General features: G+C 40.3%; 3 protein-coding genes across 4 annotated transcripts; 1 reads left to right on the top strand and 2 right to left on the bottom strand.

The window, feature by feature from the left end:
- Nucleotides 1-148: 148 nt before the first annotated feature.
- LOC109627552 (GTPase IMAP family member 7-like) lies at nucleotides 149-5,423 on the bottom strand. 2 transcript variants are annotated; one of them, XM_020084141.2, is made up of 3 exons: nucleotides 3,098-5,423; nucleotides 2,840-2,911; nucleotides 149-1,815 (listed from the first exon to the last, which is right to left on the bottom strand). In XM_020084141.2, the coding sequence occupies exons 1-3, from the start codon at nucleotides 3,105-3,107 to the stop codon at nucleotides 884-886; spliced, it is 1,014 nt and encodes a 337-aa protein (XP_019939700.1). In that variant the 5' UTR covers nucleotides 3,108-5,423; the 3' UTR covers nucleotides 149-883. The 2 variants fall into 2 exon arrangements, with proteins under 2 accessions (XP_019939700.1, XP_019939699.1); XM_020084140.2 differs by having other exon boundaries at nucleotides 149-1,830; nucleotides 3,098-3,411.
- Nucleotides 5,424-8,975: 3,552 nt separating this feature from the next.
- On the bottom strand, nucleotides 8,976-10,499 carry rasd2b (RASD family member 2b). The gene is made up of 2 exons (XM_020084009.2): nucleotides 9,736-10,499; nucleotides 8,976-9,562 (listed from the first exon to the last, which is right to left on the bottom strand). Exons 1-2 carry the CDS (start codon nucleotides 10,355-10,357, stop codon nucleotides 9,018-9,020), a joined length of 1,167 nt encoding a protein of 388 aa, XP_019939568.2. The 5' UTR covers nucleotides 10,358-10,499; the 3' UTR covers nucleotides 8,976-9,017.
- An 857-nt stretch (nucleotides 10,500-11,356) lies between these two features.
- On the top strand, nucleotides 11,357-26,152 carry mycbpap (mycbp associated protein). Its single transcript, XM_069530561.1, has 19 exons — nucleotides 11,357-11,538; nucleotides 12,956-13,059; nucleotides 13,195-13,306; nucleotides 13,455-13,561; nucleotides 13,640-13,823; nucleotides 13,976-14,091; nucleotides 14,216-14,366; nucleotides 14,899-15,017; nucleotides 18,026-18,147; nucleotides 19,406-19,514; nucleotides 20,225-20,417; nucleotides 20,556-20,743; nucleotides 20,846-20,992; nucleotides 21,409-21,507; nucleotides 22,041-22,177; nucleotides 22,265-22,392; nucleotides 22,463-22,587; nucleotides 24,386-24,559; nucleotides 25,978-26,152. Exons 1-19 carry the CDS (start codon nucleotides 11,493-11,495, stop codon nucleotides 26,056-26,058), a joined length of 2,442 nt encoding a protein of 813 aa, XP_069386662.1. The 5' UTR covers nucleotides 11,357-11,492; the 3' UTR covers nucleotides 26,059-26,152.
- The last annotated feature ends 89 nt before the right edge of the window (nucleotides 26,153-26,241 follow it).

The raw sequence follows: 26,241 nt of genomic DNA on the forward strand, positions 1-26,241 counted from the left end.
TGTTTTCTAACATTATTTATTAATGACTCAACTGCCTCTCACAAGCCCTGAAGAAATGTGTACAAGTACAACTAGGGATGCAGGTTTCATTAAGAAACTCCAAACAGTAAAAGAGTGTAAAGAAAACAAAGAAAGAAGAAACAAGTGTTGGGTTTCATACCATTTGTTTACTGTCAGCACTAAATTCACATGGCTCTGATATTCTTATGTGTCAAAACTTAATGCAGAAAAGGCCAAAATAAAATAATTCAGGGACATTCTCAACAGGAAAAAGTTGTGTGTCAACACTACAGCTACATCCATACTAAAACAATTTTATTTAAAAACAGCAATTTCAAATTACAACAATCTCTGACAGAATTTTGGCTTCATATCAGTTTTAATCCCTGTTCATAGTTACATGCCTGAAAATGAAAATCCTGTGACCACTCACATACACTGACGTGCACATGCTGGTGTAAACAGATTGCTTGAACAATAGCTCATCTTCTACACATGTAAGCAGTTGTAGCATTGTAACTGAATTTCACAATAGCAAAGACAAGAGTGTCAGCAACACTTTTAATTTACTGTCCATCTTAAATTCTGGTAGCCGAGGCTAACTGCGGTTGATTTTATCCGGAAGGGTGTCATGTGATATGACCCTGACAAATCAGCAAAGGCTATGCTATGCTTTGACTGAAAAAACTAAATCAGCAAGTGCTTGTGAGTGTCGAAGTCATCATTTCCAAACTGCTCCGTTTTAGCAGCTTTAAAACTGCGCAGTAGTGTGGAGTTTGTTTCAAACTAAAACATAGTTGTGTGGATGTAGAACAAAACTATTATTCCGTGTCACATACTGCAGACAGATGAATGAGTCCTTGTTGCTATAGCCTCCCCTAAGTTATATTGGAGAAGATGTTTTTGATTTGCATCTTATGCCCTTCCATATGCATAGGGCAGCTAAACCACACAACACCCCCAGAACAAGCACAGGACCTCCCAGAGCCAGAGCCACGGTGGTGTTAGCACTAACTGCTATAACCATGCCGGCTAACAACAATATGATCGCCGCGGCTGAAGCCACACGTATGTTCTTCTTTTTGACCGTTTCCTCTTTTTGTCTCTCTTCCTGTTTCTTCTCCCTCTCCTCATCCCACCTTTTCCTTTCCTCCTCTTTCTTCACCTCCTCTTCCTGTATCTTCCGCTCCTCCTCTTCTCTCAGCTTCCTCTGGGCCTTTTCATACATCTCATTAGTGTAGTGTTTCCCGCCGTTGTCCTGTATCATTTCCTTGATCATGGTGATCAACTCTGTGACCTGTACGCGGTCGTCTGCATCATTGTTGTTGAAGGCGTGGTATCTGCGTCCAAATGTAATCGAGAGTCTCCGTAGCTCCTTGCACTCCTTCAGAGCATTGTCGGCCTTAGCCTGGTCTTTACATGTAAACAGCATGATAGTGTACATAGAGGCATCATCTCCAAAGTTATTCTGGATCCACTTCACAGCATTTCTTTCCTCCTCGGTGAACCTCACACCAAGCCTGATCACCAGCAGGAAGGCGTGAGGGCCGGGCACAGACATCTTGACACATTCCTCTATTCTGGTTTTCAACTCTTCCTCTGTGATGCCTGTATCAAACAGACCGGGAGTGTCAATCACCTGGACCACAGTCCCGTCCACCTCCCCGCTCTGGGTCTCACAGTGTTTAGTCACAGACATGGGGCTCGGGTCCTCTTTGAAGGCAGCTCTCCCTAGGATGGTGTTTCCGGTTGCACTCTTCCCTGATCCGGTCTTGCCCACTAGGACGATCCTCAAGCCTCCAGACAAATCTGAAGCTGTAACAACAGAAGCTAAACACATAAGGGCCCATTGTTAAACTTGCTGTGTCCCAATTCAGGGACCACCTGCTTACGAGGCAGCATTTGAAGTATGATTGCTTCACAGCAATGTGACTTGGCTGTCCCATTTCGAAGGCTCCTTTTAACGTGACAGACAAATGTATAATTTTATCCCTGAGAAACGAAGGCTCAAACTTGTGGATCCTTCTTGGGTCTACCAATCCCATGATCCATTGTGCTTCAGTGAGGATCCGTTTTAAGAGATAATGATGAAAAGACGTATCATCTTTACACTTTTAAATGTACCAGGTTCAACTGAACAGCTAACGGTTCACATGTTAAAAAAGTGGTGTCCAAACTTTCTTAGTGTGTCCAGCTGCAGGTCTGTTGGCAACAGCAGTAAGGGCGGGACAAGCTGGTGACACAGATCACAGAAATCCTCTATAGACCAGACTCAATTCAGTTCAGCCTACTTGATCTTCAAGTATCCATCATTTCTGTGATTATTTTATTTTATTTCAAAATAGATTGTGCGCATTATCAAATAAGTGCATCCCGTTGGCTAGACCTTAAAGATATACACAGTGTGTTTTAAGGAGAAACACAAAATGTCAAACATTAATTGAGGAAGATGGGCAACTGGAACCAGAATCTGTTTCCAAACCAGTTTTTGATACTAAGCACTGTATGTTTTGAGTTTATTAATAACTTGAGGACACTGGTAACTGCACTACACTCCTTATAAAATGCAAAAATCAATAAATAATTACATGCTGTGCAGATTTTTTATTAGTCACTAACATGCCATCTAAACACCTCAAAGAATCTCGTAATACTATAGAGAAGAATAAACCCATGGACATTATACTGATGAGGAAACTTTAATAAAGCCATTAATTTCAATGCCATTAATATCAATGAAGCCTTATAAAAACATGTTGTTATAGAAAGTGGTCAACAGATGTATGACAGTATGTGCATTTACTGAGATTTCATGAGGAGAGACAATGAATGAGCTTACCGTCAAAGTTATTGAGACCACACCCATCAGACCAAGGTACATATTTCTGCTTCTTTTCCCGCAGTGGTATTTCTGCCAAATGAAATTACACAGATGAGACACAACAATTATTCCCAATTACTATTATCAATGACTAGATTTTGTTCTGCTTCTCTTTTATGCCTCTTTTCAGTATTACAGAAAACATTACATCTCATAATAATCAGAGGATGGACGAAGTGTTATTTTTTAAACATTAGATTAGATAGGTTGTTTTACCTTCAGCCATTACTTTGGATCAATCCCTTCCCGTTCCCAGGTGGTCAACTGTGCTGCTCCAGGCTGCTGTTGTGGACTCAGACCAGCTCTGCCGCTCCACTTTCTGGGAAACTTCTGGAGCCTGGCCGGTACTCAGGGGGCTTCCTATTTCCTTGTATTGTCTTTAGTTTACATCTGAAATGTGCATCCCCAGAGGGACTGCCGGCAGCTCTCTAAATATGCTGCATGTGTTGGTCCATGAATGGCTGTTATATTTTAAAAAGTGCAGCTTGAGAACAGCATTCAAGCTCTTTTACTGATAAATATAATGATGGGTCACTATAAACACATAATGAAGCCAGGTTGTTGATAAGGGACAGAAACAAGAAAACCTCTAGAGTACATCCCATCCCCCCATTGTTGATGTCTCCTCCCATAAAAGCCAAAATGTTTCGACTCCATTTGCCCGACCTGAATACAACCTTTTCACTTCCACCCATTAAATATCTTTAAATATCCACATCAAATAAATCTTTAAGGTTCCAGCTAACTCAATAAAAAAAATGGATACGCTTGTAATAGGTGGATTTTCTGCCCTGAATAATATAGTTATATTTTTATAAAGAAATATTTAAACATTTTAAACACAGATACTTCTAACATGGTTGATGTTTGGTGTTCTGAGAACTGATGTTTCCCTAAATTCCAATAACAGATTTGATGTTTCTGTAAGTCAGAAAATACTTTCAGTTTCAGGTTGAGCCATCACATTTTGCCTCTTCTGAATCTTCCTCATCACATGTCAAATGCACAATTAAGTACACATATCCATAGTACAACCACAAACCAGCATCCATGTGCTCCACTTATTGACATTAGAAGACATGAGGAGTAATATGCGCCAATACCACAAAATACAATGTCATTCATTTCCGCCTCCTCTCTGATCCTCTCGTCCTGTTCCTGTTTTCTTTGCTCTTGCTCTTTTCAGGAGAACGTGCAGATAAGGACAGAGATTCAATCTCTGGGCCTGTGGTCTGAGTTACAGCACATACTCAAGCTATGTGTTCCACATACAGACGGACAGTAAGAGATTTCTGGAATTGTTAAAAAGATAGATAGATCCATCCTAAATGAACATATTCTGTATGTAAATTGTGTTGTAAAGTTCTGTATGTTGCTTTTAAGTAAAAACCTTATTTCAATTAATTTCATCTTCATTGATTTATTTTAGGGTTTTAATTCACTCTTGAATGCAACAGTGTGACAGCTTTGATTATTAATATGCTCTCAGGGTATTATTACATACTGTATTATACTAATATTATATACACTTCCTCTAAACTATTTTTTACAAGCGAATGATGTGTAGCTATATTTCAGTTTAACCTGCCTGTCATTTGAAACTCATTAAACAGTTCAGTATCATTGACAGGGAAAGCACAATTAAGCACCAAGGACAGAAAAATGTTTGCAATCTGTTTGGCTGCCTGTGAATGATTCACAGCCAGCCACAAGAAGGCGAATGAGCATATTTCCCCAAAATTGTTGAACTATCCCTTTAATAAATAAAACTAATTAAAATTGTGACAAATTGAATATTTTAATGTTGGAATAAGGTCTATACCATTTAAACAACAATAGTCGGTTAGAACTGGACTCACAATCCTTGGCTGTGAGTCTGTTTTTGGCTGTTGCAGAATTAACTTTTTCATGCAGCCGCCTCAGAGTCATATCAGCCTAACAAACAGACAAACATCTTTCCAATTAATTCAGAGTAACAGTTCAGTTTCAGGCAGTCTGATGTGAAGTGATATGTCTATTTCCACATACATGCTATGCAGCTACTACACGTCTTCAGGTGTCTATGTCTGAATTCACCAAAATGTTGGTGTTCTGACTTGGTTTTTTTACATGTTAACCAATGAATTTTACAGAATTAGAATCAATGGCTGGTGCAGTATTTTTAAGTAATTTTAAATAATGGTTTAAACTCATAGAATATATTATTATCAGCTTTCTACAGAATAGACAGGGGACAGGAGATGGGGAACAACATGCAACAAAGATCTCTGCCTGGATCTGAAACTTTATCTTTACAAGTGAAGACTGCTTTACTCCCAAGTGTGTGATGGCACTTGAGCACAAATACTGGATAGTATTTTTAATAAAATTACAATAATAGAAAATACTCCATTGAGGATGATTTGCTGGGGTGTCCAAAATCCACCATGTGCCACTGTCACTTACCGTTGCAATATAATTTTCTCTTTCTTTCCCATCCAAGTGAGCCAGTCTTCCTTTTCTGTGTTCATATTTCCTTCCACCTTCTCCTCTCTTTTGGTCCTCTCCTCTCCAAATCTCTCTGCCTATAAGATGAGATATGTGAGATATTACCACTGATGAGAAGAAATTAAACCAAAATGTAATTGTGTTGACCCTGTCTGTCCTCTAGTGGACATTAAGAAACATGGCAGCATGGACTCATGACACTGAACCAGGACTCATTCTCTCATCTCCTCATATCGTGTACTTGTTTGCTTTTTCACTCAACTTGCTTGTTTGGTTGTTAAAGAAGTTGCGTAAGACAAACAGGTTCTACAACTATGGATGACATCATAGACATGGATCTATCAGGTACTATACCTTTGTGTTGTTGTTGGCTTTGGGCCGTCAGGATTACACTGTACAATGTGACCAGCACAAGCAGGATGGTGCCTGGGATCCCCAGTTTCCTCTGTCAAAAGTTTAAATACAAATAAAATATTGTCAGTTCATCAACCCACCCAATTTAAATGAACATTTCAATTACAGGGCCTTATATAACACAACAGTCATTTAGGGTTTCATTATTTTTTTATAGGTTTCATCTTAGCATTTTTAAAGTGTGTTTATTTACGTGGAAAACATAATTAACAACAATTCAGAAGGTATTCACCAGTGGCAGGTGCGTGCGTGTGTGCATGTTCCATTGTTATTGTTACATTTACCTGTCATCTAATTGCGTGACAAGCTGGCTGCCTCCCTCCGTCCTTATTTCCACGACATGATCTCTGCCCAGCTGCAGTAAACTATAGTGACTGATTGGACTGTTGACAAACACAGCTCACTGTGTAGTCACGCTAATATTTCTGCCCTGTGTCAGAGGACATAGAACATCATGAGACCATGAGATGGGCATAGCAGTGGCTGTTCTGATCCCACTTGTGTGCGTTCAACATCAGAACATCTGGGGTCATATGAGAGTAACACAAGGTTTATTCAAAGGTAAACCTCATCCCTAATGAGGCCTTTAGAAACTCACAGCCAAGCCAAGATTATCTGCATGTGCCAATATCATATGTTTCAGTGGCGCTGCATGGCTCCTAGACCAGTTCAAGGTCTTACAAGAAGACAAACTCCTGACAACACCTTAAAACAACATGCACATGGAATCATGGAAAAAAAATTCATTTAAAAAACTGAACAGTACGTTCTAACAAATATACAATGTTGGTCCTAACATCAGAACTCTTTCCTTAGACCAACTCAAAAGGCAATACAATTTTATTTCTATGTTGAGTTGAATCCTACTACATGGCCTTGTGTATGCAACAGAAATCATCGGAAATGTGTGAAAATGCAAAACAATCCATCCAGTTTTTTGAACTGTGGGTTTACAGGAAACAGCACTTGTGTGCTTTGTGTGCCTCAGCTGATGAACATTTCTCTCAGTGAATGTGAGGGTGGAGTGTAAGTACAGCATCACATTTCAGTCCATTGTTGGGAGCAGCCCTGCTATGATTTGTGGTTATGCGTCTGTATGTGTGTGCATGTCAGAGAAACAACAAGATATGTAAATCCTTTTCAAGTGCAAGCAGGGCAGGAGCATCCTTCACTCAAGAGTTTGGCTGCACGTGTGTGTGTGTATGTGTGTGTGTGCGCGCATGTGTGTGCGGAGCTTTCTCTAACAAAAAGGTACAGTCACTTCACTGCACGTGTCACGAGGCCACATGTGTGAAAATGGCTGTAGTTTCCTGCAATTTGCACTTCACTGCATGCGACAGCACACTGGAAGGGCAGGTTAAGGCTGTTGCATTGTGGAGGCAGTAAACATAAAGGCATTTTTTTTCGTTGTAAAGTGTTTCTTTCACTGTGAGCTCAACTTTTTCCGTTCAGCACTTCACTTTCTATTATTTTTTCCCACTCAGATCATCAAGTAGTGGACATGCTTACTATAGCTCTTTTCATTTCATTTTCAGCTAAGTATAGCCACATTGTGCATGTTTATGACCAAGTGGCCCTGTTCAAATGACTAGCTGGAAACTTCAAAGAGATACTGCTGATACTTAAATATGTTACTTGACAAAATTATCTGACTCTATGTCAAATAATTTGTTGTTCTTTGATGAAAAACACTAATGCTGGTTTTACAGTAATATCACTTTTATTATCAATTTTAATAGATCTATATTTATCAGTTGAACATGGCTGATAACACCAAGTGTTTCAAATCATTGCACACCTTGCAGGATCAATCCTTATGTAGAGTCACTGTTTGGGATCTCTCTACTTTAAGAAATGTCTGTAAATTTAAAGGTTAACACCCCTCTAATGAAAGTTTTGGAATCACCAGGAAGAAGCACTTCAGTAAAAAAATAGAGGGTCGCACCTTAATGCAGCCAAGAGGATTTTCAACAGATTCATGAAGCCAATTATTAGTGTAGATTAATTATATGTTGTAGTATGTATATGCAGTATATACTGCCAGAGACAGCGGACATTTCTCCAGACAATCATACTGTTTGTATTCACTAAAATCTCTCTGAGCCTCCGTGAGACCTTGCCAAAGACAGGCATCATGACTCACATATCCAAACCACACACCATTAGAATGGTACCCAATTAGACTCCTGTGAATAAGGAAACTGACAGAGTTCCTTTTTGTCGTTGACGAAAATGTACACCTGAGCTCTGTAGTGACAAGATGTAATTATCAAGTTGAATGCATAAAAAAGAGGTGTTGCTGATCTATTTGTCATTTCACGTACATAGCAGGGTCATTTTGTTCTTCTTGTTACTGTGTCATGTGAGGTGTGCTGCACGTGTAAAGCTTGTGTTGTGTTATTGGCTGCACAAATGATTCTCAATGTGAACTCAGAAGTGGAGCCCAAGGAAGAACACCTTTACAGCAGTGTTAGTGCAGCCCACACATAATCACTGCAAAGAGGTAAATGGTTGCAAGATAGCTTTGTTATGAACATTAAGCCATTATATTGTTGGGTTAATCCCATTCATGTCTTTGTTATCACCCTGCTCCACTTCGGGAGATCAGACCTCATAGAGACAATGCAAGAGGTGTCTTTAGAATGAGCTGACAATGATCAAGGACATCTATTCATGAGAATTCAGAGTTGAGGAGTCCACTGTGTGACGGGCCTACATGAGAAGACATTTATAGAGTATAGTGTAGGATGGGAAGGTATATGCCAACAGGAAAGCACATCTTTGAGCTGGTTATTCAGAATGTGTGGGATTCAGGCTGTGGACTCCTGATCAAGAGTCCAGCATCTCTTTCTCTCTCTCTCACACACACACACAGAAAGATGGAGTGTGGGAGAGAGGTAGATTTCTAAATAAAATTAAACAATAAAGTTCTTGACTTAACATCCAACATTCTTATATAGATAGACAGATGGGTAGATGGATAGATAGATAGATAGATAGATAGATAGATAGATAGATAGATAGATAGATAGATAGATAGATAGATAGATAGATGGATGGACAGACAGATAGTTGGATAGATAGATAGATATTATATGCAAAAGGATAGAGCACTATACTATACTATTCAAGGTTTTATTTTGAAAAATGCATCTCAAGTCCATGTCATTACACAACGATAACACAATTCATATTTAAGTAAGTATTGGTGCTTTATTTGTTTCTCGCGTGTCTCTCATTGAATCTGACACCTTTCCAGTGCTTTGCCGGATTTTCTTGCCGTATGCGGCCCAATCACTTGCCGGAGATCAGTGCTAAAACTCGGCCGACGAGCAAGCGGGTGCAGGGCCCCGCAAGGGTCGTCGCGCCCTGGCGCCTGGCTCCCCCTCCCCATCGCACGGCCAGTCCGCATCGCCTGGTACGAACGAAGGGAAACTTTTCTGTGCTGAGACGGGCCGGTTTCGGTGGGAAGCCCGCCACGCTTTGCCAGAGTCTCGAAGACTTTCTCTAGATTAGTGCTGTCCTTCGCTGACGTTTCAAATAAGACACAGTCATCGCCGAGGGCTTGGAGCACCTCTGACTTTGGTATCGCTCTCTCAGACCCCTGGAGATCCACCTTGTTGGCGCACACCAGCAGGGGAACCTGCGGCTGTGCGCACAGCTCTGGCACCGAGGACTTGGTGAGTTTGGATTTAGCAGCGAGGATCTCCCTTCGCAGGACGCACACCTCTTCAAAAGAGCTCCGGTCATCTACACTGAATACTAGAAGAAAGATGTCTCCTGCAAAAATGAAAACAACAACAAATCAATTATATCCCTGAGGTTTAAATTTAGCCACCAACATCTATACATTCTCCAGGAACGAATCAGCCCTCATTCTTCTCTTTTAACCAAATAAAAACTGATAATAATGATATAGTTTTGCAGGAGAGAGATTATGAGCCAATACGCACCAGTGAGGATGGACAGCCGCCGCTTGGCCGGGAAGTCCCTTTCCCTGGACGCGTCTAAGACGTCAATTTGGTAGGTCTCCCCGCGGATACGAAACAGTTTCCTGTGGAAATCCTCTGAGGTTGGATTGTACTCTTCCACAAATCCGTCCCGAAGGTATCTTCTCAAGATGGAAGTCTTGCCAACCCGTGGCGCACCGAGAACCACGATGCGCTTACAGTTCTGCGGCTTGGTGGAGCAAAGGGCGACCTGTCGGTGCTCTTGGCCGATCTGACGATGCCATGTTTGACCTTGGAGAACCAGAGCTGCCAGCTGATCCAGTGGGGATCTCTTGTGGGGGTGGCTGCTGTTGGCAGTGGACAGCTGCCTCACGGCTGTCCCCGAGCGCGTTTTCTTCTCCTGTTTCCACTGAGACGTGACCGCTTTAAGAATCCCCAAACCCGCTTTAATCCCCGATGAACTCAGGTGCTGCGATGCGTTTTTGTAAGCCATGACTTTGGAGGAGCCGGCGCACTGTCCGTCCATATTACCATGAAACTGGGAAGCATCTATAGAGCAGCTGAGCTGGTGCGCAGCTGGGACTGCGGTGGTCGGTGCGCCGGTGGAGAGTCTGGTCATTTCCATCACTGTGAGAAGGTTTACGCACAACAAAGTGGGCAGAAATATGGTCTGACGTTTTCTAGACCTGCTCCTGCTCGTGTTTGGCGCCGAGGCTGATATCTGCTGTCTTTATATAAGCTATCACCAGCCCCATCACCCGCGTCATTCTGACTGACAGAAGAGGTTGTTGTGTTCTACAGAACACAATGTTTTAAAGGGAGCATACAACCTAACTCTTGGTTAGAACACGATTTACCATGTTGCTGAGACCCCTTGATACCTTTAACTGTCCATTAAATCACAGATAATGTTACAGCCTCATGTGCACTAATATATAGAACATTTCATAGACATACACCTCTCTCTCTCTCTCTCTCTCTCTCTCTCTCTCTCTCTCTCTCTCTCTCTCTCTCTCTCTCTGTCTGTCTGTCTGTCTGTCTGTCTGTCTGTCTGTCTGTCTGTCTGTCATCTATCTAACAAACTTACTATCTATCTATCTATCTTTCTGTCTGTCTGTCTGTCTGTCTGTCTATATATCTATCTGTCTGTCTGTCTGTCTGTCTATATATCTATCTATCTATCTATCTGTCTGTCTGTCTATCTATCTATCTATCTATCTGTCTGTCTGTCTATCTATCTATCTATCTATCTATCTATCTATCTATCTATCTATCTATCTATCTATCTATCTATCTATCTATCTGTCTGTCTGTCTGTCTGTCTGTCTGTCTGTCTATATATCTATCTATCAATCTATCTGTCTGTCTGTCTATCTATCTATCTATCTATCTATCTATCTATCTATCTATCTGTCTGTCTGTCTATCTATATATCTATCTATCTGTCTGTCTGTCTATCTATCTATCTATCTATCTATATATCTATCTATCTGTCTGTCTGTCTGTCTATCTATCTATCTATCTGTGTGTGTGTTTAATATAATGTATTAATTTGTTATGTGTGTGTCATTGTTGCTCTTGTTTTGTTGATTGTTCCGTTATTTAAAAAATAAAGTGAGAAAGAGATGACGTTTCCCTCGTTGCTCCAAACGGTTGCCCGTTGCCATGGTTACGAGTCGAGCAAACTTACCCGGGGCTGAGTTAGCTTGGTTAGCATTGCTACCGCTACATTAGCTGTGTAGCTTCAAGGCTCAGACCAAATGAACCGCAGTGAGAAGACGGAGTTCAGAGCTTTGAGTCTCTCAGGTCAGCTACAAGCTTCTGTGTGTCTCTGTTCCTCCTCTGTTTCTAACCGAAGCTTTAGTTTGTGTCTATAGCTTCTCCACCTGTGCTAAACTCAGAGTTCATGTACCTGTGAAACAGCGTACTACAGTACTATGGCTTAAAATGTTTACAGGTACAAGTAAAGTGTTAGCAAAGATGTAGGCTGCTTAAAGTAGCCAAGTAAAGGAACTCATTGCCCTTTTTACAAGAATGTATGTTATATTGTTGCATTAATGTGTGCACACCTTAAATGTTTCAACTGATAGCTGGGAGTAACTTAACTTCTTATCCTGCTTGGTCAGCTTGTGAATTTGATCTTAGGGAGTTTTATGTGATATCAACCTTTAACAATCCATCCAAATATATTCCATCTAATGTATCTGAAACTGCAGTAACTCATCAGCAAAGTAATCAAATAAATATAGAAGTGAAAAATAGCCTAAATAGAAGTTTGATTACTTCAGAATAGAATAGAAAGCCTTTATTGTTAATATACAAAAAACATGCAACAAAACTATGTGACTGCTAGCTGAACAGTGCAAACAGAAACTGACAAAAGGGCACAAAATAATATTGCACTTAAAATAATATTGCAATAAGAGCATGCAGTTAAAACGTATAATACCTTAAAAACACATCCTTTTGCACCTGTACTGCAGTCTGCAGGGCAGGAAGTTCAATAGGTGGTATCCAGGGTGGAAAGGGTCTTTTGATTATTTTGAATACTTTATATCTTCAATTGTACTGAGGTAAAATTCTTGGGTAAACCTAATTAGCTTAACTTAATTTCATTCCACCACTGATTTAATAAAGTTGGAGATGGAGATGTGTTGCCTTAAATGCCACACATTCTCAACCAGAAAGTAGGTCAGTATCATCTGATTTTGATAGATTCATTTCTAGAGTTATAAAAGCACTGCAGCAATTTCATGCCTTGAGGGACAACGGCATTTCTTGCTTTTAGAAAGATAAAGCAGTTATCTGAAAAGATGTACTAAATGTGTGAAGGACAAGAAATAGAGGAAGTGAAGTAAAACATTTTCAAAGAAAATCCGATAATTGCTGTGGCCATGGAAACAACAATCAGGCTCAGCTGGATAAAGAGAAATGAACAGAATTGCGTAACCATGTCACTGTTCCATAGTAATCTTTTTCTCTGCATGTGTGTGTATGTGCACACTGATGTACTTTGTGCACAAGTAGAACCTCACTTCACTTTTGAAAATGCTAAAATCAGGGGATAACTGTTTGGTGACCTCATTCATTATAATCTGTGTGTAGAGATTACACAAAGATGGATTACACTAAATATTGTTCTAGTATTGTTGTACCCAGATTAACGTAACATATAATTACTCTATATTCCCATACTAGTGTCATTTTCTTTCCTCTCCTATAGAGAACAAGACGTTTTCCAGTGTTGGTGATGACCGGTCCGAGAAGTCGTCTTCTTCTCTCATGGATATCCAGGCTGTGGCCAGTGATCCAGAGGAACTCAATAAAGTTAACCCACTTCATCAATTTGTTGCATTTAACATTGGTTTTAAAAATCACCCTGTTCCCCAAATAGAATAATGTGTGTGGCACTTTCATTTTAAAGCAATTGTATTGTGTAATTGATTACGATGATGTCTGCAGCTTCATGTCCCAAAGCCACCCAAGGGCCATCAAAATCCAGTGCTCACATCATGTGTGGGTAAAATTCATTCAGTGAAGCTGGATGCTGGCTCCCAGTCTCTGTGCTACTCAGGTAAGTTGTATTCCTTTGCCCTCGTGGATAATGGGATACAGAGTAATACCTGCTGAACAATTTCCTGTTGCTTAAGGAGATGTTAATCTGATCATAATATGCATCTTGCAAGCTAAAGTTAGTTTATTTCTTCTCCTGTGCTTTTAAGGACTGGAGGGGCTTCGCTTTGATGATCAAGGAATGGTTCTTCCACACAGCATCCTGGGTAGTTTAGAGGATTTCAGAACTTATCTTGAGGTCAAAGGGGAGACAGAGGTAAATTCAGAAGAAATGTACTTTGCTCTCAATCTGTAACCCAACACATATAACATAAATAATTTGACTTTGTTCCAGTTGGTGAAGCAAATACCAAATTCCCAGAGAGATGCTTCATATGAGATCCAAGGGAGGCATCACTGTAAGGCAGTGGAGGAAGAGCGTGAGCTCTCGTTAGGCCACAGAAACATCCAGGGTAATGCCCTGCAGAATTGGCAAACACATATGAGGCAGCGCAGACAGCAACAGGACCAATTATCCAGTGAGTTGATTTGAGAGCAGTATTCATATCATTATTGCAGTTTTAACCAGAGTACAACTGCAGGTTTCTAATTGGTAGCAAATTAAAGAACTGGATATTCTTGAATCTTATGCTTTTCTATCAACAACTCTACTTTTTTCAACTCTGTCAAGACTTGCTCCACAGACCAGTCGAGATGTTACTGATGAACCAAGACAACCATTTCAGAGAAACCCAGGAGCAAAAGGAATTTCTAAACCAAGTCATGCCGCTTATCCACTCTAGATATGTATGACACACATTTGCCTACTCTTTTCTGCTGTGCCTTTAGCCATCTGTAGTTCTCTACTATCTAAACTCACTCAAGCTCAGTCACCATGTTCTTCCTCACACGTTTGACATGTATGTCTTAGGGTTATCGTGTTGGTGATGAGTTCTGGACTCTCCCCCAGCGTTATGGGGACGAAATGAGCGGCATCACAGCCACTCTGACTCAGACAGAGCAGGGCAGACGAGAACCTGTCACACATATCGGACAACCAAGCAGCATACGACAGGAATTGGGTAGGCCACACACAAACACACACAGACCTGTGTCCCAATCTTTACCTATAGTGTCAATTTCAACCCTGTTCCCTTAGTTGTGCATTCACCTTAGATTTATTTGTGTCTCAGATGTCTCCATGAAATTACACTTAAGGTGTCAACCACATGTGACCACTTTGAAAAGAGTTCAAATTAGAATTTTCACATTGTGTGATGACTGGTTTTATCTGAACAAAGAAGATGAGGACACAGTGGCCCTCTTATTCAGAAAGTTACTTTCTCTCTCACACAAGTTTCTAAAGGGAGAGATGGTAAAAAGCTTTAGATACACACACACACACACACACACACACACACTCACACAGTGGCTCTGGAGGTAGAGCGGGTTATCAACTAACCACAATGTTGGTGGTTGGATCCCTGGCTTGAGCAATTGCAGTATATAGATGTGTGTGTGAATGGGTGACACACACAACTCACATACACACCTGCATTCGGCCACTCTTAAGACTGACTGTGTCCCTTCTGTGGGAACATTTTCATCCTCTAGGAATAAGATGTGCTGAGAATCTACGTCCAGCCTCTCGGTCTTGGGAGCAGAGTGCATACCTACAACACCAGTACCAGGAGCTGGGGGAACTTCTACAGGACATGGACTTTAAGAAGCCTGTAAAACATTCATTATTCTTAACATTTATCATCAACATATATGTATAATTTATATATATAGCATCAAAAGTCCAATAACTATGGGACTGTATTTTTAAGTATAGCCTTGGATGTATTGTGTATGTGTACAACATTAGAGGTATGAGGCCTGCTGCCACCAGCATGCTCTCTGGAGTAATTACCTCCACCAAGGAGGATGTTTCAGTCTGTTTGTTTGTCTGATCTTTAGTAAAATTACGCAAAAACTATTCAAACTATTTCCATGAAATTTTGTGAAGGGCTGGGACATCAGAATCAGTAAAGACTATTCCGGTTTCAGGAATTTTTGTTCACTTACTGTAACGTAATGAGACAGAGCGGTTTTTTGTTTTTTTACATTTTCATTGATTTCTCCGAAATCATGGGAATTATCAGACGTTTAGGGAACTGAGTTTTGTGTGCAATGTGGTGCAGATCCATTTAGAAATCTGGATCTATTGAATTTAAATGTGGTTTCATTGGGGGGCTGTTCGGCCTTGGCTGAAGTATGCACTCTTGTTAGAACTGTTTGTTCTATGGTTGTTAACATTTTGGCAAACTGGAACCGTGAGGGAATGCAGAAATCATTATTAGAGGTTACTGTTTGTAATGTGCCCATTCATATTCAGACACTTATTACTGGAGTACTTAAATGCTGAAGAAAACTATATAATTCCTAGGGATTTATTAGGATCATCTTTTTTTCTTGGAGTTTAAAGCAGCTTTACCTATCCCTTGTTAAAGATTGACACAGATGAGATTCGCCTGATCGAGATTGTATATGTTTTTGTATCAAACAAACAGCTTCATACTCGTTGTCCAACCACACAGCACATTTAGGCCGAACACACCCTCAGGACACTCTGTCTTTTCTGCTGGAGGGACTAGCTGCTCATAAACAGTTTGTATTCTCAGAGACAGCCTGTGATCATCCAGCTTTGTGCGCACTGGTTTGGGTTTTCTCTACAGGGAACAAACTACAGAACACAGTGAAACAAGCTTACGCACATGTGCACCCACACAAACACACACAGGCACGTGCGTGTGTAGGCGTATACACACACTAGATACACAAGCAAAATGTTCACATACTTCTATGATATATTTCATTGCTTGAAAAATTTGCATCTATAACACAGACACATTATGAGATTGATTAAGCTCTGCAGCTGTTTCATAAACACTCGTGCCTTTTCACATACATGCCGACCTAGAGATGGTACAGTTATGAAATCTGGAGCGTGTCCATTCATAGAGTAGGGTGTTTGGGACCAGTGGCGTACTGGAGCCCGAGAAAAGGGACAGAACCTGCCTCACTGCTGTTTCTGAATTACAAAGACTTCATTAGCATGGGCAGGAGGTTCTGGGATAAACACTTAAACACAAATAAACACAGATGTGCACTTCTTTGCACAGCCAGTTCCCATTTAACGCAGTTAACACACAAAGTAATAGATGTTGGTTCTGGGGAGGTTTATTCAAATTTCATCTTAATTTGTCACTGGATTTTCTTCACTCTTTCGCACTTTCAAACCCACACAAAGACACGTCTGTCCCAGTGAAAAAACAGAAAATGGTTGCAGTGTGTTCTGTCATGCTGGTGGTTAATGTGATGCTGAGGCAATTACAGGTTTGAAGTACCTTCTGATACACAGACAGAGACAGATCGTCCTGTCAGATCGCTCATGGCTTCGTGACATACGTGCAAAGAGGGAGAACGGGGGGGACAGGGAGGGGACGCTAAGGGACAAAACAAAAGTGGGAAAGGAAGTTTAATTTAGAAATCCAGAAAAATTTGAGCGACACAATAGATGAATGGATTTGTTAGGGCCTTTTTCACAGCAGACATTCTGACTAGCCACAGTCAGAAGGACCCAAGTGTTCCTCATCGGAAAGGTACAGGTGTTGTTTGTTCCGACCGTACCGTACATCAGAAAAACAGTTGCAAAGCATTTTTGCTCAAACTAATAAGCAGTTTCATTGTAATTAGCTCAACTAGACCAATAATAGCCTTGATTTCTGATTGGTTGAATATTTCTAGTCATATTTCATACTTTATTTCACAGTGCCTTTCTAAACATCCAATAACACCATCTAATACATCATAAATAAACACATGAATAATTTAAGTAAAACCAAGGTTAAAGTTTAAGGGGCATAGACACTATACACTGTACATCACATGTCAACACAAGAGTGACAAAAAGTAAAACCAAGGTTAAAATCTAATTAGTGAGTGAGAGATAAGATCCAAGCAAACTTGGACTGAACCAGGATTCAAACTGGGAACCTTTTCACTGTGAGGCATCAGTGCTAATGCCGCCTGCATTGAGAGCACACTAGTCTTTATTTTCATGTATCATTGTACTTAATGTGCTCAAAACATACTTTTGTAGAGTTTTCAGTGAACAAATGTTTGAAACAAATAAAATGGATGGAGTTTAAATGAAATTCACGTCCATTACAAGATAGAGCTTGAAAGCGAGTGGGCATTTCAAGACTGAGCCACATTAACAGTTTTCTGAAAACATTAGCAACAGCTCTGTTCTATCCATGAGCCCAGATAAACATTTTGATTTATTCACATCATGTTTTTGGTAAACCCTCTTCTGTTAAAAAGGCTGCTTGTTAACTTCACTCAGAACCTTTCCACACAACAATATAGAGATAGTGCTCTGCTGGACATACAGTTAGAACTAAGTAAAGAACAAATGTAAATGTTTCAGGATGAAGGGGAGTGTAAGTACACCTAAGCTTTCACTTTGCCATTGGTAAATGGACAGTGTGTTCCACCACTCCTCATCCTCCTATCAGATGCCTAATTTTGCCCTCTCCCTCTGTACTTTCTGTATGTGAGTGGACAGAACATTTATCTTTTGAGACTGGACTGAAGAGGACGTCGGGTATTATTATAATAGGATCCACAATGTTGAAAGGAAGCATGCTGACCTTGTCCTGGAAAACCAACTCCTCTGTGTCTCTGATTACAGGACATCAGTGGACTGGAGGTGATCGGCTTTGGCGAGCCATTCGTCACGGGGTGTCGTAGTCCCTCACTGGAGAGGGAACGTGAGAAGGAGGAGGAGCACAAGGAGGAGAAGAAGGAGAACTTGTAAGAAAAAATAAACTGGTGATATGATATGATCAGATCAAACCGACAAAGCCATCCCTATTTCAAAGACACTAAGAAACACAGTCAGTGTTAATGATGTAAATTATTTGATGTTGCAATCAACTTATCAATTGAGTCAGCTGCTACATATGTCATCCAAACTGCTTTTATCACAAGTAAATATTGGACAGCAGACTAGTCTTTTATCTAAGCAGCCTAGATATGCTCTTAGATTATAATGAAAATTATAATAATATCAACAATGATAATAATAGTAATGATAATGTATTGTAGAGACGTCTTTATGCTACGACATAACATTAAATTTAGGGAAGCTTCCTGGACTGAGCTACATTCAAGAAAAGAATGAAAATAACTATTCGAATTCATCTTATGACAAGTTCATCTTATTTAAAAACCTGCAGACTCTACATTAAGCTGGTGCAGTTTGTAGAACACCTTCTTTCCCTTCCTGGCCGTCAAGACTAAAACAGTTTTTATATTTTTCTCCCAAATTCAGGGCATTTCTAAAACCACCTCCAGAGTATATGAATCCTATAAATCTGCTCTGCCGTTTTTTTAGGGTGTACGGGTAAAAGGAGCTTTTGCGAACAATGGTGTGAGGGTCGGGGCTATGTGGGGGTACATCTGCTTTACATTATATTTAGTTAAGAAGAAAACTTAACTCTGTGATCAGTCATTACCTCCTATCTCCTTTGTTATGTTTGTTTGTTGTCAGCAAGATTACACAAAAACAACTGAATGGATTTCCACGACACTTGGTTGAAGGATGTGGTATTGGTCAGGGAAGAACTTGTTACATTTTATGGCAGATCAGGATCAGGAGGCAAATCCAGGAGTTTTTTTTCACACTCTCACACGTATTTTTAAAAAAAGAGACATTAAGGAAACTGATTTTGAGTGTGTGAAATTTGATGCAGCTTATTTTTATTTAGGGGACAGCTGTTGGATCTTGGTAAAGGTATATGCTGAATGTCAGTCTCATTTTAAATGTGAAAGTGTCAGATCAGATCAGCTGCTGTCATTAACATGAATTTATCTGTTCATTTTGTCAGACCACATCACACCCATGTAGTAAGGACTTTTTTCTGCTTAGCTTTGTCCGTCCTACTCCTTCCCAGATGTATTTTAATTGTTCTGATCTTTACTAAAACTACTTGTTGTGTGGAAGCAAACAGCCTTTTTAAAATTCATTTTATTGTGGTCCTAGTCTGAGTGATATTGTCGTCTTTAACAGTGATCCACTGGCGCAGAGTGATGAAGCTCGGTCAGATGTTCTGCTCGGTCCTGCCTTGAGGTTCTGTGGCCAGCTTGCAACGTGGACTGGAATCTCTGCCACTAACCAGGTACAGACTGGTCTTTACACAGTGAACCGGTCTGTGTGTATTGATTTAAACTAAACCACAACTACTGTGATCTCTCAAATAGCGGTTGGGGCCTTTATTGACTTTGGTGGCGAGAGAAGCAGACCTTTGTTAAAGACAGGCTTTGAGTACAGCAGGAGTCATGTTAGCATTTTACTTTTCCTGTTTTTTTCTGTAGCAATGTTAAGCCACCATGAATACAACTCAGCCCTAATGATTGAAAACCCCTTTCGGCTTTGACTGTGAATCAAAGAAAACATTAGGAAGTGTTTGGTTTTGTTGACAGGATCTTGACATCGATCAGGAGCACATCAAGGAAGACGCAACTGAGATTGATTGGATCTATTGTATCTATCTAATAATTCCAGAAATCTCTGTCTGTCTATATTTTGCTTGCATACTTAGAGAACCGTTATCTTGAATCATCTCATCTCGAATCTTATCTTCTTCAAACTTGGAAAGAGCAGTGTTGAATTTGGGATGATTTGGACACATGATATGTTCAATACAAACTTTGAACAGGTGACCAGCTCTGTAGCAGCAGCAGCTGGGAAACATCACCGTCTCTACAACTGATATAGAACTGACACCGTACTAGTGAAAAAACATAGAAAATATTATTTCTGACTCTGCTGTACAGCTTTTTCTTTGAGTCTTTAGTCAACCTGTATTTTCCAACACTCGTTGATCAGGGAGAAGTAGGAATCAGTGCCACAATAATGTTTGAAGCCCTGACTGGAGAAAGAGCCTGTTCACATTTGGAGATGCACAATGAGGGCACCACGGCCATTTTCTACAGCTGGCAGCAGCTTCCCAGGCAGAACAGCTTTCCTAACCTGCGAACACAAACAAAGAGCCGGCACTTCTACTTCAATTCATCCTCTGGTACACACAAACAAATTCAGACACCTGCTCCCACCTCCATGCACCATACACTGTTTGCCAATGTATCAGCCTGTCATGACATCCACCCACTGCTGAAACTGTCTTTGTGCTTTCCATTTTGCTTCCACTCCCACCCAGGTATGATTCTACCAGGTGACATCCAGCGTGTGGAGTTTATATTCAAGTCAGAAAAGCCAGGAATCGATACGGAGGTATGGCAACTCAACACTCACCCTGTGCTGCTTCAAGGAGCCTCCATGCAGGTCACATTAAGGGGAGTGGCTCTTTACCAGGACAAAACGGCAGACCAGAGGAATTTCATGGAGGTAGTTTTACAAATAAGTAAAAAGAAAGACAAATGGCACAAAGGTGTTCTTTAACAGAAAACAATATGCTCTATTATATGTCTGTTGTGTGTTCATGAGCAGACAAAGCTGGAAAATATCGTCATGGTGAAAATGTGTCGGTCCATGGTGTACAAGATGCTACAAGGTGTCCACACCCAACAGAGACCCAGCTCTCCTGCAGAGCTCTACATCACTGAAGAGCAAAGGTTTCTAAACAGAAACCCAAAGGTAAATCCTACAGTAGACACACTATATCCATAAAGAATTGTATATTAGTTGCTCTTACACCTCCTCTTTAGGGCCTCAGCAGGGTTCAATTTCATGTACCTATGGTACTTAATGTTTCTCTGTACAGAGTTTTCTATAGAGCAGATAGATGAATAGATTTACAAAGCATGTCTGTATTAAAAGTTTCCTGAGCTAATGATGGGAAACATTGGAAAGTGTAACTACACATGGATATTGAAATACAATGGCTTTCTCAACATCATTAACTCTTGTAGCACGACAGTAATGTCTGTTCATGGGAGTCTTGTATTAACATGTACATATTCCTGACATATGCTGCTTCTCCACATTGACTTTTGGAATTTCCCTCCGAGGATTTATAAAGTATTTCTGATGAACTCTATTTATGGTTTTAGTTGCAGTACTATCATCAGCCAGTGGAGGACCTCAAGAGACTGTGGGAAGAAGTCAATCCAGGACACACCTGGGATCTCTCTGTTCATATTCTTCGAAGGGTAGAAAACAATATGTTGTGATGTGGTTCATAAAAACACTTGGTCTGCACAAAAAAACGACCTGTCACTGGAAATTTAGCAAGTTGAGTCAAGGATATAAGCCCTTATAATGCACTTTCCATACAATGTCATACCAATGTGCTGAAAATAAGATCTAACATTAGTTTAGTTTGGTATTGTTTAGCACATTTCAGTGTAATCTAACAACAAAACAAAATGTGCACATTCTATAATCGAAAACGAGCAGGACATAACATAAGATAAATAATATGAATACAGAAGGCCATCCCTTTGCTGATTTTCCTCTTGATATTAAACAAAATATCAAAGAATAAGTGAAGTGAGGCAACATCTAAAGTGTTCTTTGCTTTTTACAGTCCTGCTTTTTACAGACTTAAGCTCACTTTCCTCTTTATATATTCTATGTGTCTTCAAAGTGAGTTTTTCATCCACTATGACACCCAAAAAGTCTGCTCTTTCAATATGAACTCCATCTATCACCATACATCTGTTCATTTGTTCCTGTACTTAAGGCTGTGCTGTCTCTGCCTGAACAAGAGTCATCTCAGGACACCAGAGAAAAAAGCTTGGCTCAGCTCAACTCTCTGCTTCTGCAGCTTTCTGAACCCACTGAACTGAATCACCGCCTTCTAACAGCAGCAGCAATAGGGTGAGGAATAGACACGTGTTCCACTTTCATGTCATCCCACACCTGTACAGTATCATGTAATATGCTTGTGTGTGGTGCCCCCTGTAGACAGCAGCTGTGGAGGAGACTCTTGGACTTGATGGCAGGTGAGGCCATGTGGCTCAGAAACCAGCTGGGCCTCCCCGAGACACAGACATGGATGGATAAACAGGAGGGGTCGCCCATCTCTGATGCTGGTGAGACTTGCACACTTTCCCTCAGACATATGGTGAAGTCATGCAGTTTATTACTGTTATTCCATCACAGATGCTGATGATTTGAGCAAAGATGAGAAGAGTGAGAAAAAGAGAGAAGAGGCTGCAAAAGAGAAGAGGATAGAGTCGAGATCCAAATTAAATGATGACACCAAGTCAACTGAAAAATCAGTGGAGGTGAGGGGAAAATATTTATGTGTGCATGTCCAGCTGACTAGCCTTCATCTTTATATGTCTATATATATTGTATAAAACTATTTAATATGCTACTGTGATTGTACAGCATACCTGTCTATATACCTATAAAATAATTACATAGGCATACATAATGAAATATGCAGCATACATCCTCATACAATCATCCTGTGCCACTGCACTTTACTCAAGTACGTATCTCTATAAATAACATGTTCGCATATCTACCGTCCTCTGACAATCTGCTGCTGTGACTTTCCCCACCATGGGATCAACTTTAAATTATGTTGTCTTATCTTCATCAACACAGAGATGGAAAATTATTTATCATTAAATGTTTTCCACTGAGTGGCAGCAGATTCCCTTTAATTCATTTTAATGAGTTGTGTGAATAAAGTATGAAGACATAACACATCACTTGAGCTGCCTCTCAGTTGATCCAACCATGACTCACCTGCACCACTTCAAACAAGTTGTTGTTCATCATTCACTTACCTGCTATTTTGTCTCCACACAACTCGTCCACCTACGGCCTCAAAGATCTGCAGTATTATTACATATTGTGTAGGCTGGTTTTTGGAAATGATTTCTCAAATACACCATGATGCATAAATTATATTATATGCTTACATCTGATTTGCTGTATTAAAATGAGCCATTCCTCAATACTGACTGCTCAGATCAGACAACAAGCAATCAGATGCTACTTAGCCATCACCATGCAGATGCTACTTAGCCATCACCATGCACCCATCCTCATTATACCCAGCTAGTTCTCATCATTCTGTTCACAGATATAAAGTTTTGTTTGCCAGAACAGAGACTGAGAATGTCAACAAGGTTGCTGCCTGTGTTGCTCAGACATAGATGATGAGATATTGTGTCCTGTAGCTCAGTTGGTTCCCACATAAATAATATTGTGGGTGAAAATCTGGCCATGCACGACCCAGTGGTGGATCTAGGATATTTCTAAATCAGTGGCCATTTTACACATAGGAGCCAATTACATATCCAAAATCCATGCACAATTACTGATTCATTTAAGTGAACATTTATGTAATTCTTTGTACTTTATTACAATGAATATATTTTAAATTGGTCCTTGTTCAAGCATATCGTGTACTTTCCCTATTGTGGGAAGAATAAAGGATCATCCTATCTTACCTCAAAAACCCTTAAAAATTAAAATTCTTAAAAAATGTCATATTTATTGTTAGCATTGCTTGGTGGCCATTATATTAAAGGGGCCAATCAGATTTCAGCTGGGGCCTGGATCCGCCCCTGCCAGGACCTTAAATCTCTCTTAAAATGGTTCATGTCTGAATTGTGAGCCGTTAAAAATATATCACAATCCTTTCTGTGTAGTTTGCTCAGTGATTTTCTTCTTCGTGTGGCGCTTTAACATTGAGTCATAGGTCAGGTACAGCCTATTACTCTCAGATCACCATCGCAACAGAACACGGTGTGAAAATGTGCACCTGCTCTCCAAATGTGCGCCCAGGGTGTCAATTAATTGGACCTGGACTGGTCCAAGCCATCTGTGCTCCACACACACACACACACACGACTAGCTATATGTTAACTCATACAGTACAGTACATGCAGTATATCATACACCATCAAACATGTGGGAGGTACTTTTTGATCATGCAGGATGTTCCCAAACACTCAACAGCCGACTCATTTTGGTCATTTGATCATCCTGCACAATCAATACAACACGTCATGATCATTCTCCAGTAAACTATATGTCCTCTGTCTGTCTGTGTTGTGAACAAAGGAGAGCAAAAAGAAGGGGAAAAGAAGAGAAGAAGTGGGAAAGCGCAGCAAGGAAAAGCAAGAGGAGGAGTCTGTGTCACTGACTGAAACCAGTCCAGAGAGCAACATTCAGCAACTTCCTGGTGATGTGGAGCCAAAGATGATGAAGATTTACACCAGGCTCCTGCACCAAAAGGTCAGTCCTTTAATCATTTGTGAATTATTTATCCCATAATATTATTTTAAAGGGGCACTCCCACACAGTAAAATATAGTTTACTCATCATGAGGACTCAACTGCTGCACTTAAGTTTGGCAAAATAACTGATGATGTTGTCGGGGCTTGAATCTTTAACAGATGACCTGGGTAAGAGTCACACGTAGGTACATTTTGCAAACCCGCCTGCATCTGCAAAGCTCCGTACCGGACCCCACCCACAACCCACAATTATCTCAAAGTCAAATCTGCAAACGTTAACATATGTCCCACAAGCAAACCCCTCACTGGATGAAACACACGTTACATACACAGTCACTTTCATCAATTAGGTCATGGCCACCTTGTCCTCCTGTTATGGTGGTTGAGTTTTGTTCTTGGAAAAATATCGTTAAATTGTAGCAGCACCTGTATTGCTGCAGCTGTCAGTGTGCTTCCTCAGTGACAACGTGTCCAGCATGTGGCGATAAAAAGCTAATACTTTTCACCACTGGCTATTTTTGTCTGAATGGGATCCATTTTGATGTACAAGGTTGCTCGCTGTCAGTAGTGACAGTTATTTCCTACTGAATTTCTACTATTACTGAATTTCCCTGGTGTGTGGATCAATAAAGTTTAATCATATCTTTTTTTATCTTCTCTTATTTGAGCAGGAGTGAAGGGGTCATAGGTCGTGTCATAGGCTTCCACAATGAAACCCATCCTCGACTTTACTTTATATAAGCTGATTTAAATGTTAGGAACACTGCTTTAATTTGTTTTAATTTCTGATTTCTTGAGAAATATACACTTACGTTCTTAGCCGCTATCCGACAATGTTTCGTTCATTGTTAACCGTGAACTTACACAGGTATATTTTTACCTGTCTTTACCTGTTACACAAATACCCCAGCCTGGAGTATTAATTGAGGTGTAATGTTTATAAGATGTGGGTATTTACTAGGTTGGGTAACAGCTCAACCAATACTAAAAAAAAAAAAAAGTTGGAATCTGCTGTAATATTGACCTTTCTTCATTAATCTAATGGACGACACCATCTGGTTTCATTGTGGAAAAGATAGGATTCTTTGTTTTTGAAGGTTGAACCAGACAGAGATTTAAAGTTGGGATATCCTGGCCTCTGTTTCATTTAGTTTTGCCTTTCTTCATTGTCCAGTGAGTCAAACACCCACTGTCCTGTTGCATTGTGGGAAATGCAGGCATCTGTGTTTGGAGCTTTAACTTAACCATACTGGGATTAACAGTTGGAATGTTTTCGCTTCTGCTGCTTAAATTCCCACATTTTTTCAATCTGCCTCGAGTGAATCGTCCTCGATCTTTATGGAAGTGAAACTCCATCTCACAGAGGGACCACTGTTTTCTACTCCAATGTATCTGATGTATAAATCTATCTGGCAGGTTTATGCTCTGATGGAAGACCTGGTGGACACCATGTGCGACCTGATGGATGGAGGCGATGAGGCACAGGAGCTCTACTGAATATATCAACCTATTGTAAATACATGTCATATGTGATTCCCAAATCTCTCTCTTAATCTGTTAAGAAATCAATAAAGGTTTTTATCCCGGCACAGTGGAGATGTGGCGTAAAACTCACTCTATCTCATTCACTCCTTCACACTCACATCAGCGGGTGATAGTGGGTTGTCAGTACCGCTGACT

This window comes from Paralichthys olivaceus, chromosome 8 (assembly GCF_024713975.1).
Source record: "Paralichthys olivaceus isolate ysfri-2021 chromosome 8, ASM2471397v2, whole genome shotgun sequence".
Taxonomy (NCBI): Eukaryota; Metazoa; Chordata; class Actinopteri; order Pleuronectiformes; family Paralichthyidae; genus Paralichthys; species Paralichthys olivaceus.

What these genes read in the sequence shown, in the direction of transcription:
- LOC109627552 (XM_020084140.2), bottom strand. An exon ending in TGGTCTCAATAACTTTGACG is followed by an intron (nt 1,831 to 2,839) that starts GTAAGCTCATTC and finishes TTATGTGTTTAG; the next exon opens with CTTCTGTTGTTACAGCTTCA.
- rasd2b (XM_020084009.2), bottom strand. Translation starts at nt 10,357, where the DNA reads ATGGAAATGACCAGACTCTCCACCGGCGCACCGACCACCGCAGTCCCA. An exon ending in GCGGCTGTCCATCCTCACTG is followed by an intron (nt 9,563 to 9,735) that starts GTGCGTATTGGC and finishes TCATTTTTGCAG; the next exon opens with GAGACATCTTTCTTCTAGTA.
- mycbpap (XM_069530561.1), top strand. Translation starts at nt 11,493, where the DNA reads ATGAACCGCAGTGAGAAGACGGAGTTCAGAGCTTTGAGTCTCTCAG. An exon ending in CAGCATACGACAGGAATTGG is followed by an intron (nt 14,367 to 14,898) that starts GTAGGCCACACA and finishes TTCATCCTCTAG; the next exon opens with GAATAAGATGTGCTGAGAAT. An exon ending in CTGTTCATATTCTTCGAAGG is followed by an intron (nt 21,508 to 22,040) that starts GTAGAAAACAAT and finishes CCTGTACTTAAG; the next exon opens with GCTGTGCTGTCTCTGCCTGA.